The sequence below is a fragment of the Schistocerca piceifrons genome, chromosome 1, assembly GCF_021461385.2.
Source record: "Schistocerca piceifrons isolate TAMUIC-IGC-003096 chromosome 1, iqSchPice1.1, whole genome shotgun sequence".
Classification (NCBI taxonomy): domain Eukaryota; kingdom Metazoa; phylum Arthropoda; class Insecta; order Orthoptera; family Acrididae; genus Schistocerca; species Schistocerca piceifrons.
The window spans coordinates 149309037-149322810 of NC_060138.1; the positions used below are offsets into that span (position 1 = coordinate 149309037).

Here is a 13774-nt window from a genome sequence, read left to right on the forward strand (position 1 = left end):
ATTTTAAACACATCATTACAACAATAAATACAAGTCGTGTGTTCTCTAGACTGACATTAAGCACCAGTAATGCTATTGTGACCTTTAAATAATAATGAAAAAGTTTAAAATCTTTTTTCTTTAAATTTATGTGTTGTGAGGAGCACAACAGTTACTTCATGCAGTACCAAAGTATTGACATATCAAATACAACCAAAAATCAAAGAAAACAAAATAGGAATATGAAATTTTAAATTACAGACATTATGAAAAATGCCAATATTACAGACTAGACACTGACACATGCTGGAGTCCATTCCATTAAGTTGTTTAAGAATACATGCTATTATTGGTGATGGTCCAGATTCTTTGTACTGGACTTCTTAGAAAGGCAGGATACAGTTTTTGAAAATCATTAGTACAAGGAAAAAATAACATTTACATGACAAATCGTGCAAACCATATATGTGCTAAATAGAACAGAGTATGCAGCTATATGGATAATAGTCAGAAAATAGTAAGTACGCACTGAAAGGAGGAAGGACTTTATGTAATGGATGACCTTGAATCTACAGAAATGCAATTTACCCTATTACAAAGTCATTAATACATTGGGTGTGCCTAAACATTTGTAATAATGTTGGAAGATGTTCCCTAAGATCAAAATAAGACAAAATGTTTATATGGGCATAGGTAGTACTGAGTTGTGTGTCACAGTGTTATTGGAATACTATCATCACATTACAGGAGATGGTCAAAGTTACTGAATTGAGGAACAAAGCATGCTTGAAAATGCCTCAGCTCAGTTAAACAGCTGCACATGTGTTATGGAGATATTGTTCCAAGTTGTTGTGTGTTAAGCTAGAGAATGGTAAACATGCTTTCTATGCATTAACACCACAAAGAGACTCAGTGAAGTCAGGAGGCTGTGCATGTCAATGCACAGGACCTCCAAACCTGATCAATCATCTTGGGAAAGTCTTGTGCAAAAACTGAGGTACACACAAATTGAATTGTCCTGGGAACCCGTTATCCAGAAGATGCATGAAGAGGTCAGCTCCTAAAGACAGTTCCCCTGTACAGACAGTATATCTCTCAAAATGCCAAGTAAGCTGGTCCATTCAACTGATCGTGGATAATACTATACAACAGAATGAGTTCAAGTTTGTACAGATGATTAGCAACAATCACATCAAAGGGATTATTAGCTACTCACACATGTGAATTTAGTAGGTTTATGATTTCATCTATTGAAATGTAGCCTTGCTGATGGACCAAATGGATGACTAATGCCAGGATAATACTAGTCATGAGAAAGACAGATTTCTACCAGCAAATGAAAATCAGCCTCGCTCAGTTTCCACTTCTTTTGCAAATATTGCAGATACCACGTACAGTCACGTAAAATATGCCTCAAGTACTTGTGACGTGCATTTTATGATCCATTTGTTAGGTATGTATAACTGGATGATTGTTGACAATTGTAATGAATGTTCTCTCCCATGGCAGGTGGGTGGTACACAGCAGGCTCAACCATTATCCATACCATTAGGCAGTTATGACCCTGTTCCACACATGTGATGAAACACTGCTGCAGATATTCTGAATGACAGTTGATCTAAGTATACAACATTCTGCTTCTGCTCACCATATGGGGGTATTAATGACCACATATGTTGCCTGTGTATCCATCATCCATTATCTCCTCAAAAAGATCAAGAAATTAAAAAGAATAAGATACACTTTATCCACTTGATCTGTAAGACAGACACTCTTTAGTAAAACTTTCATTCTTTTGAAAATTTTCAACTCCTAGCAGCTAATGAAATGCTGTTATTTTATGATATTTAATAACCTTTGTGTGCCACTGAGTACCGAAAATATACACAAGTGGGAGCTAACCTATAAATATGGAGGGAAAACTGTGTGAAGCTAAATGTAGAGTAGAGATAATCACTCATCAAACTTGTGAGAAATAGCATAATTGGAAATATCCTTCAAATAGTTACATTTTTTCCCATGGTGTACCGATTAACAGAAAATAGTAAATTAGATAAAACAATACCTAAAAGAAATAAAGCCATATTCTACATGTCTGTCTGTTCATCTAATAATCTTTCCTCTGACTCCTGCAGCAAAAGGGTCCAAGGTCAAGTCTAGTAAAATTGGTTTCGTTGCTTTTTTTAGTTCTTTGACTAACATCAGGTTTCAACTGATTCATTATTTGATTTCATATCTTAATAGCTGCCTACAAATTTATCACACTGTTTACAATTATTTAACATTATTTAATTATGCTTAAAGTAGGAACATTTCTGTGTTACATGCATTATGTAATAGGGCTGTTCTTGGTATTGGTAACAATTACTAAAATTCCAGGGGATGAAAATATTTTTATTTGCACTGCTCCGCCAGTCTTGTCTCACCTTAACCCGTTGAAGATCAATTGGATTCATTATTGAACCTTGGAAGAATTCAACAGTAGTGAAATGCCTCTTGAACAGGCCTTCCAACTCAAGGTCTGGTGGTTTTCTGCTCATTCCAACACCGCCCGCACGAAAAAAGAATCACCGGACCAGATAAATAATGAAGAACAACAAAATAAATTATTAATAAAAACCTACAATGCTAAAATCTAGAGTACAAAAAATTAAACAGGTCATAACAGCTAACATTATGCTGCAAACAAATGCACGAAATACAGAGTCATCACACTGCTCATAATATTTTGGATATACAATTGTCTTCAGTCAAACAAATTGTTATTTCAGTCGTGATCGTACAAATCTGATGACCTTGTATTCCTTATATGCATGCAAAATACAAAGCAAACTGAAATCTTTTTATGGCTGCACCTGAATGGTTACACAGCAGCATTTAGATGCTGAAAAACCAATTTCAGTGAACAGAAATGTTCCCTGAGGTACACAAATGAATTACAGGCAATTCAAAGAGAAGACAAATCCAAAAGATATAAATTTTCATCTAGATTTCAAAACAAATATTTGAAGGCAATAGTGCCACATATTTCATACACAAATTGAACACTAGCAGCAGAAAACTATCTTATAAGTAACGCTAGTTAATATAAATCATTTGATATAGATTACATTAATGCATATAATGTAACTTAGCAGTCAGACTACATGACTAACTCTACTGGCTATTATACTACAGCTAATGTCTTACATTCCTGCTATTAGAAAACATGCACATTTTCTAAGATCAGTTGTACTTCAGATGCAACAATGAAAAGATTTCAGTCTGAATAAAAGTGCTGCTTATAGGTATTAAAGAAATACAAGCGAGATGGGGCGAGACTATGTGATGCACCGCAGCATTCCAGAGCCAGGCCAGCAATGAGTTTACCTTCACTCTCTCTAGATCTACAGCATTCATCATAGTTCCCTGAAAAAACTCGACAGTCGTGTAGTGCCGTTTGAGCAGTCCTTCCAGCTCGAGATCTGGCTCTTTCCTGCAATATAAGTGGCTGATAGGCTTACAATAGGTTATGTGGTTGATTAGGAAAAAGTAATTCCCACAATGAGATGGATGTCAGAAACAGAAGAAGTGCAGTGGCTGCAAATTCTGTTTAAGAAATGGAAAGTGGTATCTATCAGACAGAGCAGTACTAAAGAATCTAGTTTCCAGCACTTTAAACATGGACCTCTGGTATAAAACTAAACAGGAACTTACTAAACAAAGCACATAATTTCTATGTAGAAACATATGTGATGACAAAATTGAACACGAAGACACTACACTTTGTTGGCACTGAAATAGAGCTGCATCTAATTACTCTAAAAAAGAGATGCATTGTAAACTAAAAAGAGCAGTTCTTCATATGCCAATCTGCCAGAGTGTCCTGTTTCTCTAAAATTTCCTTCATTCATCATAACATAATGAAAAAATAACACACTGAAACACAAACATATAACAAGGAAAATTAATTCCAGCTTGATTGTTAAGGTACTTATTTGATATTACCCGGATATAAGAGGATGTCCTTCTAATAATTGAATATTATATGTTCATGAATATGTTCTTATGAATGATACATACACTATTTCATGGATGAAAATTAAAAGAAAATGATAAATTCTAACTTAGAGCAATTACATAGAATGTCACAAATGAATTCATTACTTGCTACACCTCCACTGTTCAAAGGTTTTCCAACAATTTCAGTTAACTGTCATTATTTAATTTCCGTAGCTAATATAAAACTTGTAACTATGAAATTAAGCAGGGAAAGAAAATTTTTCTTTTAAATAAAAAACATTAAATCAATACTGTATCACAGTAAATTACTCCAATATAAAAGAGAAATGAGGAATATTCTACAGAAGTGATAAGATATAGGACATGAAAAAGTACAAAAGGAATTACAATAATATGGAAATAGGGAGCAAACTAAATATAATATGAATAGAGACAAGTATATGGAACAATATGTCTCTTAGATCTTATTAGAGAAGCTATAAAAATTATTAGTTATGAGTAACTAACAGACACACGAACAACGTATCAGCCACTGCGTTATTTAGGAACTGTAGATTTATGTTCATTAGTAAACATGCAGGGAACCTATTAAAAACAATTCAGATGAGAATTAACTTTCATGGGTGGCCAGAAACAATGATATGGAAGTGCATGGTACTTTAAAGCTCCACAAATGCCACTGCTCCTTCTGACATACACACAGGCAACAGCAGGATCACTACAGGGTAGGCTAAACATGGAATTGAGAAAAAATTACAGGAGAACAGACTCTACAGTTTTACACAACAAAGCAATTTAAAGGTAACATTACAGTTACTTAAACAACAAAGATCTTACATTAAATGTATACTTGAGTAAGCAAAGCTTTTGGCCAGTCACACAGTATTTTCCTACTATCTCCGGCCGATACAGTGCCGTCTTCAATATCCTTAAACATTAACTATAGGACAAAAATACATTTGTAATGTAGTGGAATTTAGATGAGTAATTCCCAACATAGCCAATGGATAAACGTATGCAGCAATAGAAACACAAATGTGGTGACTAAACTCCATTTCACCTAAGACTCTTTATGGATTTTTCAGTGCTTCATTACACTGTGAAGAACTCTGTGCATTGTAAGAGAAAAATTTAAATGTTGGAGGAAATTGTAACAGGCACTTATAACTTGAAGAGCTAATACAAATGAGATGTAAAAGGATAAACTATGGAATCATGTTTCAATATCTAGGAGATGTTAACATCTTTAAAATCTAATAAACTGTTACAGTTCAATTCTTCTGTGATCAGTGAAAATTCAGGTGCACAATGTTAACAAAAACTGAAGTAATGGTTCTGCAGCCTACTTTTTACTGAATTGCATTATTTCAGCTGCAGTCCGCAGCTCGTGGTCTTGCGGTAGCATTCTCGCTTCCCGCGCACGGGGTCCCGGGTTCGATTCCCAGCGGGGTCAGAGATTTTCTCTGCCTCGTGATGACTGAGTGTTGTGTGTTCTTCATCATCATTGACTCACAAGTCGCCGAAGTGGCGTCAACTAAAAAGGACTTGCAATACGGCGGCCGAACTTCCCCGCATGGGGCCTCCCGGCCAACAATGCCATACGATCATTTCATTTCATTTCATTTCACTGCCAAGGTTGATAAAACGTCTCAAAATTGTTTATTAAATATTGAAAGAGGTGCAATGTCTCAAAATATCGTTTCCAACAAAATACACAAAGTGATTTTTAATACCAGTCACAAATGTATGTAATTATCAGTGTGTGATTCCACAACAGGTGAATAAACTGTGCCAAAGCTATTACTCCTATTCCATTTAACACACTTTGATACAAAAGTGTCAAATTTGAGTGGTCTGTAGCAAGTGAAAAGGTTTTCCTAATGCTTAAACTAAATTTAAAATCTACATCCTGCCTTGTTCCGTACAGCTCCCAGCAAGCCCCTGTTGTAACAACTGATGCTTCATATAACCGCATTTGGAAATTTCTCACTCACAGGGAACCAAATGGAATGAAGCATCACACATAATACAAAACTATTTATTTATTTATTGGTTCTGTGAATCTTGGACTGTACAGTGTACAAAAGATATTGGCCCATTAATTAATTACAATACACATTACCTGACTTTTTTTTTTCAGACATTATTTTAACAAAAGATAAAATTATACAATATTTTCTTACTTTAAATATTTTATAAAAACAGTCTTCATTGGTGAGAAAGTTTTCTTTTTCTAGGTATTCCCTTACTGTATAGAAGCACCCAGTAATTCCAGGTCTCGCCACCTCAGAATCAGCCACAAATGTGACATGCAAAATAGCTCAAGTGTTACTTTTCCCTGTCACTATCTACTTCTGTATCAAAGAATTTCTTCTTCTTTCAGATCTAAGAGTAGTAATCCTCCCTACACCATGATGTCGTATCTTATCTCTCGCGTATCATGGTCACTGGGAAGTTGGTGACATGAAATGTTGGTTCATTACCATGCTTATGGGCCAATCCGTGTCTCAGACTTTGAACAACTAGTTCACTACAACAAAGCCTGTGCAGAAAATGGCAAAAGCCTTTTTTCCCCATAATTAATAAACTACATTAGACATACATTAAGACATTGTGGGCCATTATTGATACATACTCTTGTTTTTCTTAAGTACAGACAATGGGCACTACAGACTCAGACCCAAAAATCATCATTCTTTCTTTCTCCAAAGTTCACCAACAAAAGGCCTTCTCATCTTACTGTGACAAAGAATAGTCCACAATTCACATCTGAGACTATTCCCACCTTTTTAAAAGAGCAAGGAATCACCTACATTCCCACAGAACTTTTTCACATCAAGCCTAACTGAATGTAGAATCTGCGGTGGGATGCTTTAAAACTAGTATACAAAAGCTATGATATCACATTTCTCAGTTCTTAAAGTGCTATACAGTGTGGGGACAACAGACCCGCTCCACCAGCACCCCACTTGTACAACTGTTGCTATGCACTGTATGACCTGGTCTGTTTCCACCACTTTGGTCAGCATCCAGCCCAAAAATTCCACTTATAGATTCTCTGTAATGATTATCAAACCTGGAAGCACCATCAATATCACCTGTGGGCCCAGTTCCAGCACCGGCCAACACTTGCCGAATGACACTGTACAGCTAACATCCTTCTCTGACAATCCATCAAGGACAGTGAGGCAGCAGCCAGACATGAAGTACCTGAATAATGAAAACTGAAAGCAACAGCTGTATCTTAAGTCAAATGTCATACATCAGCATGTGCAACCTGTGGAGTTTTAGTTGTCATCTGACCATTCGTGGACTTGTTACTGTAAGTTATGGAATCCAGTCGATTTGGTCCTGATGCGATTGACTTCGTTGGTTGCACTTGTTGACATAACGTGCTCAATACGTTGTCTTGTTTTCATTTAAAGACTCCATTGTTCTTTGTTCTTTGTCATTGTGGTCCAAACATTATTGGCAGATTACACTTGGGACCTCATGATGAGGCTTTTTTGTGTCGAAACTGGTAGCATGTTTTGAAGAAATGACATCTGAATTATAATATAGCTTTCAGTTTCAGTTTTCATTATTGAAGTAATTACACTCTCTGTTGGAAGTTCTGACAATATCTAAGTCTAATCACCACTACTAGCATCTCTGAATGAGTAGGTGACTATTATATCTCAACAACAGTTGCAACAGTTTCAAATCTCTTGACTGGCCCTTCCTCATATTATGTCTGGCCCTCAGGGAGGCGTAATATTGTGGCTGCCTGTGATACAGACAGCGCTCATACTGATTTTATAGTCTGGGAGATAGAGTTTTGGTACTGACAGCTGAGTAGCGTCGTTCCGTTGTCTGCTTGTGTCTGTATGTGTGGATGGATATGTGCGTGTGTGCTAGTGTATACCTGCCCTTTTTTCCCCCTAAGGTAAGTCTTTCCGCTCCCGGGATTGGAATGACTCCTTACCCTCTCCCTTAAAACCCACTTCCTTTCGTCTTCCCCTCTCCTTCCCTCTTTCCTGATGAGGCAACAGTTTGTTGCGAAAGCTTGAATTTTGTGTGTATGTTTGTGTTTGTTTGTGTATCTATCGACCTGCCAGCGCTTTTGTTTGGTAAGTCACCTCATCTTTGTTTTTTATATATGAATATAATGTTCTATGGTTACCAGTGTCAGTACCCATTTATTAGTGTTTTAAGTGTATTTTGTTTCGTGTTACGTAAGTTGTGTGCATCACTATTACAACAGTTACCTTTACTCCGATTACTTGTATATAGCCCAGGATAGTATCCTACAGAAAATACATAGTATTCCAAAATTCCATATATTCTGTCTTTTGCATAAAAAGTCAGCCCAGTAAATTATTAAAATCACAAAAAGTCTGGCCACTATATTCCTTTAGAATGCACATATCTTAATATTGGCACAAGAAATGGTTAAAACAGGATACAGTGTTCCCAGCTTTTGAACCAAAAGGGAGTAAAGAGAGTAACCTGTTATGAAGAGGAAGGGAGGTGTGGATGAAGGAATATTCACCCTAAAGAGGAGAAGATTAAAGGCAACATATTAGTTAAAATTTCACTAACTTCAGTCAGAGTAAATAGAAGGGTCCGAGTGAAAAATAAAAATGCGTAAAAGAGGAAGAGAAAGGGAAAATTGAAAAGAATAGTGTTTTATTGGTTATATCATTAATAACACTGAGCTGCAACTTTCTACAAACTTTGATTATGATGAATGAAATTAAAAGAATAGTGCAGTTACTGAATTAAGGAAAAGAAGAAAAGGTAAATAACAAATAAAATATATTTACAAAACATCTGATGCACCTCTAAATGATGCTCAAAATCATGCTCAGCAAATGAGATGCAGATTGAGAATGCACATTTCCTTTCCTAAAGGATTCTCTACTGAAAAAATTTTTACACCTTTGAGCATCGATGGCATAGATGTCAACACCACACAACAGCAGATAGCATGATCTACATAACATGCCTGACAAATATCTTCTAGTACCCTTTAAAATTCCAAGCTAAACATTGCAGTTAAATTCTCAACTGGCGCCACATTTGCTGCACATGATTTCAAGCATCATTTGAGGGATGCCTTTTTTTTTTTTTTTTTTTTTTTTTTTTATATAGCTCTGTTCAGAAAGCATGACCTTCACGTGAGCTCATTCGGCTGCCTATTGTCTTTCAAAACTAGACCTCATGTTGGTCAGTTTGATACTCCTTTTGTCCCTTTCCCATTCTTCATATGGCGATGAAAATTCAGTCAAAATCCCATTGTGTAATTTATATGGAATCTTATTCTGGCTCCACTCAAACATTTAAACAAAAAGAAAAAAACAGTAAGAGAAAAATAAATCAGAGGGGCTGGGGAGGGGGCCTATTGCACATGTGTGGTGGTGGTGGTGGTGGTGGTGGGGGACTTATAAATAAGTAAATGACACAGCAGATAATTCTTTTTGAAAATGGTGAGAAATGATGAGGGGGTATGCTGAAGAGCAAGTTTGCATCTTCAAAGCTCAGGAGATGAGCCTATGGCCTGTGCACTACAGCAGATGCTCACATCTTGAGTCACTGTTAAGGATACCCAGAAATCAGGTACTGGATGTCCCCAAGGCAGACAGTTCCATATGCATCTGTGTGTCCTAACAGGACAGTGTCAGTCCATCTTACATATGAAGCCATACAGTGAATACATGTCAATTCCTGACCAAAATTAATTATTATTTGAACTATTGCTCTCTCATTTTGTATGCAGTTGCCAGGTTTCAGAGTAGATATGGTGTCTGCATCATAATATTTGACAATGATGTTGTGTTAATTTTGTTAGCAACAAAAGACAACAGTGGGAGGTATTGGTGGGGTATCAGGGAGAGATCATTTAATTTCAAACTCTGAATTAAGAAACTCATAGACTTGGAGGAGTAATTCAATAAGAAATTTAAGATCTGGGAGCTGATGAGAAATTTTTGAACTACTGTACAGGTTTTGAGTGAACTGGTATTAAAACAAGAACATGTATCATTTAAACTATACATCCAAAGGTCTGGTATTTGATGCTTAGCTGGTACAAGGATCTTTCTCCTTCTCTCTCACTTATTGTTTGTTCACCTCTGGCAATTATTTGCTAATATGTACAAAGGACAAGTCTTACCATAGTTTAGAGTCTGTTTTAATTGTTCAACATGCCACCCAAAATATCTGAGAATTTTATTGTACCCATCAAAGCAGTGGCAGTACAAAGTTTCACCACTAGAAGTATCAAGGTACATGTATTACCTACTGCAGCAAAAGGTTGTGCCATCTTTGGTACGTGCAGCTGTGAGTTGTGATGGTGCACTCCAGCAGGAGCAGCAGCAGCACCACCACCACCACCCTTTTTTCATACAAACAATTACTCAGTCAGGGTAAAAAATATGCGTCATAATGTCAAATGTCAACAGCCTTCCTGCAGTGGTAACACCAGTTCCCGTCAGATCACCGAAGTTAAGCACTTTGGGCTTGGCTAGCACTTGGGTCTCCATCCAGTCTGCCAAGCACTGTTGGCAAGCAGGGTGCACTCAGCCCTTGTGTGGCCAATTGAGGAGCTACTTGACTGAGAGGTAGCGGCTCCAGTCTCAAAAACTGACAACGGCCAGGAGAGCGGTGTGCTGACCGCATGCCTCTCCATATCCACATCCAGTGATGCCTATAAGCTGAGGATGACACGGTGGTTGGTCAGTACTGTTAGCGTCTTACAAGACCTGTTCCGATGGAGTTTAGTAGTATAATATCAAATCCATCAATGTCATAGGAGTAAAACCTCTTAGGTTTTCCTGCCCTATAGCAACCCTGCTGGTGTTCATAAACTAATCTGCCTGCCAGTCTTCTCCTCCACTGCTTTGATCTGCATAGCTCTCATTGTCAAAAAATTCTTACTGTCATTCATAAGATCATCTCTCACTGATATCACTGCTGCCACTGAACACTATCTTTCCCAATACCTGATCGACCCCACACCCACAACCTACTTCCCAGTCACCATGACCAATTATATCCTTACCTGTAATTGCTTCTCCTCTGAAGGCAACTTCTTTAAAAATACATGTTATGGACATGGGCACCCATATGGCATTATCCTATGCCAACCTATTCATGGGCTAAATAGAGGTATCCATCCAAGCCACCCAGAACCCCAAAACCCTCACCTAGCTCACAATCATACCACAAAACACTAAAACTTCAATGCCTTCTCCCCTCTTCCCTTCACATGGTCCTCCTCAGTCAAACAACCCACCTTCCTCAGTGTTGTGATCCACGTCACGGATGGCTCCATCACTACATCCAACCCAATCAAACCCACCAACCACCAAAAGTACCTCCACTTTGACAGCTGTCTCTCACTTCAAACAAGAAGTCCCTAGTGACCCTTCAAGCTTTCCCAGTGGATATGTTGTAAACAGTCTTCACAGGTTTGCCACTGGATCACACTGTTCAAATTCCACACTATTTCCTCGGAGGAACTGTCTGACGTCATCAGGTCGTTCAACCCCCCCTGGTGGCTAGGCATGACTGATGGTATCCGAACGTGAATACCCTGTATATAGAACACGTGCGCAGATAAATGGTGCAATATTAAAATGCTCGCTACCAAATATCACAGAGTGGCCCTCCTGCATGTGCACTGTCTGCTAATTCCCTTCCACACAACCTTGCTGCTTGTGGTCATCCCACCTGTAGTGATGAACAGTCCCTTTCAAAATATGCCATGTGTCTTGCTATGTGCTTCACAGATTGAAATTACCCTTGCTTCCATAACTTGTCTCCACAATCACACATTAAACACAACATACCCACTGACAGGCCACAAAAGAGTGTCCCCTTGTGACTCTGTACCTCAATTATAGAACTGGAGCAACTGAATCACATTATCTGCTAGAATTTTGACTACCTCTCATAGTTCCTTGAAATAAGAAATGTTCTTACTAGCCACCATATCTCCCCCACAGGGGTTTTCCATCACCCGCCTAACTACATAATATCCTTGACTACTCCTGTTTCACCCTTACTCCTTAGCCTCATGGCTCATATACCTGTAAAAGATCCAGATGCAAGACCTGTCCAATACATCCTCCTACTACCACCAGTCTTGTGGCATATATTACCTACCTTATCATTTGTGTGTTTCTACCAACTTAGATGCAACCACAGTGCAACATTCTATGTCAGCTTGACCACTAATACGCTGCCTGTGTGCATGAATGGTCACCACTAAACTGTAGTCAAATGACAGATGGATCACCTAGTAAAGAGCATGCTTCACCGTATGGTGTGCTTGACTACAATGGCTGCTTCACAGCCCGTGCCATCGGGATCCTTTCCATCAACACCTGCTTTTGTGAACTGTACAACAGGGAACTGTCCTTGCAACATATCTCTCATTCATGTGACCCTCAAGCCTTAATCTACTCTCTCTCTCTCTCTCTCTCTCTCTCTCTCTCTCTCTCTCTCCCACCTTCCCTGATACCACCAGACTAACACCTGCCTTGTATCCACCCAGCTGTATAGTCCTTGCATATTGATAATTTCATCAACAAGTAGAAAAGTTCATACAAGACTATGATAACTAAAATTTATTATTTCATGAATAACAATTTGTATTTATGCAATTAGGATAACTTTGAAGTTTTAATATGAAAATCTGTAAATTTATTTTTACTAAGTTATGCTAAATTGTACATAGTCGGTCAAAACAATGTCTTTGACAACAATGTATATGATTTAAACTTCTTTGCCTCAATTGTTGCTTTGTGCTTTTGCCTGTTAGCACTTGGTGGGAAGAGTGATTGTATGATGAGGTGTTGGAAAGATGCTTGTAAAAAGTAGTAATGTTTATGTTTGCAAAGAAAGTCTTGTGGAACCTTTTGTGAGACATATCTTGTGAACCACTTTGTCTACAAATTTATGAATGCAGAAGATGCAATGAAGACAGTGACATTTAACACACCATCCATAATCTGTACAGCCAAATCTGGAGACGTAAGTTTGCCCTCAAAAGAAGATGATGAGGTTAACTTCAAGGACATCAGCTACATGAAAAGTTAGATTTTTTTGTAATGTGAAGAAGTCCTTTAATGACACGTCCTGCAGAATAATGATGAAGGTCCATTCAATACATATGCCACTGAATAGATGTTATAGAAACTGTGTGTTACACAAAGCATCACAGCCCCCCTATGCTGTACCTAGCAACTCACAATTCTGCCCACATCGCATTCCTGCATGCTCCCACAGGGGGCGCTATAGCATTTTCTCCCACTCTTACCCTTCTATCCCTCCTTCTTGCCAACCCATGCCTTTCATATCCTCACCAGCTGTGACTGATACTCATCCCCATCAAGTCACAGCATCTGGGGATGACCGTGGCTTTTCTATCCTACTCTGAATAGGTATAACACATTTATTATCACTTGCAATGATGGTAATGGAAGATGCAGTTGGTTCCTGAGATCAATGGTCGAGGAGTTCACAATCTGAATGGCTAACTAAATGCAGTCTACAACATAGTAAAATCATCTTCAGCACATACAAAGAGTCCAGGAAACAATTGCAATTAAAGATGTGATACAGGTAAGATCAAAACTTTCCTGATCAATGGCACATACTGAAGGCTTCAATGACTCGTGAGTGAATGACTGACAAGTAGGGGCTGCAGTGTTTACAGGCAGTCTCATGTCATTGGACTCCTCCACATGACATGCTTGCATCTGTGGTGCACTACTTGAAGGAGCAAGCCCAAGTATCTCTGATCTAT

The 13774-nt window shown here is 38.1% G+C and overlaps 1 protein-coding gene across 1 annotated transcript in view; it reads right to left on the bottom strand.

Moving 5' to 3' along the window:
* LOC124783678 (calcium-activated potassium channel slowpoke) overlaps nt 1-13774 on the bottom strand; it is an 867461-nt gene that overhangs the window by 630983 nt on the left and 222704 nt on the right. Inside the window, exon 8 of the mRNA XM_047254040.1 lies at nt 2406-2511. Coding sequence (XP_047109996.1) covers nt 2406-2511 — 106 coding nt within the window. The remainder of the gene's footprint in view (nt 1-2405; nt 2512-13774) is intronic.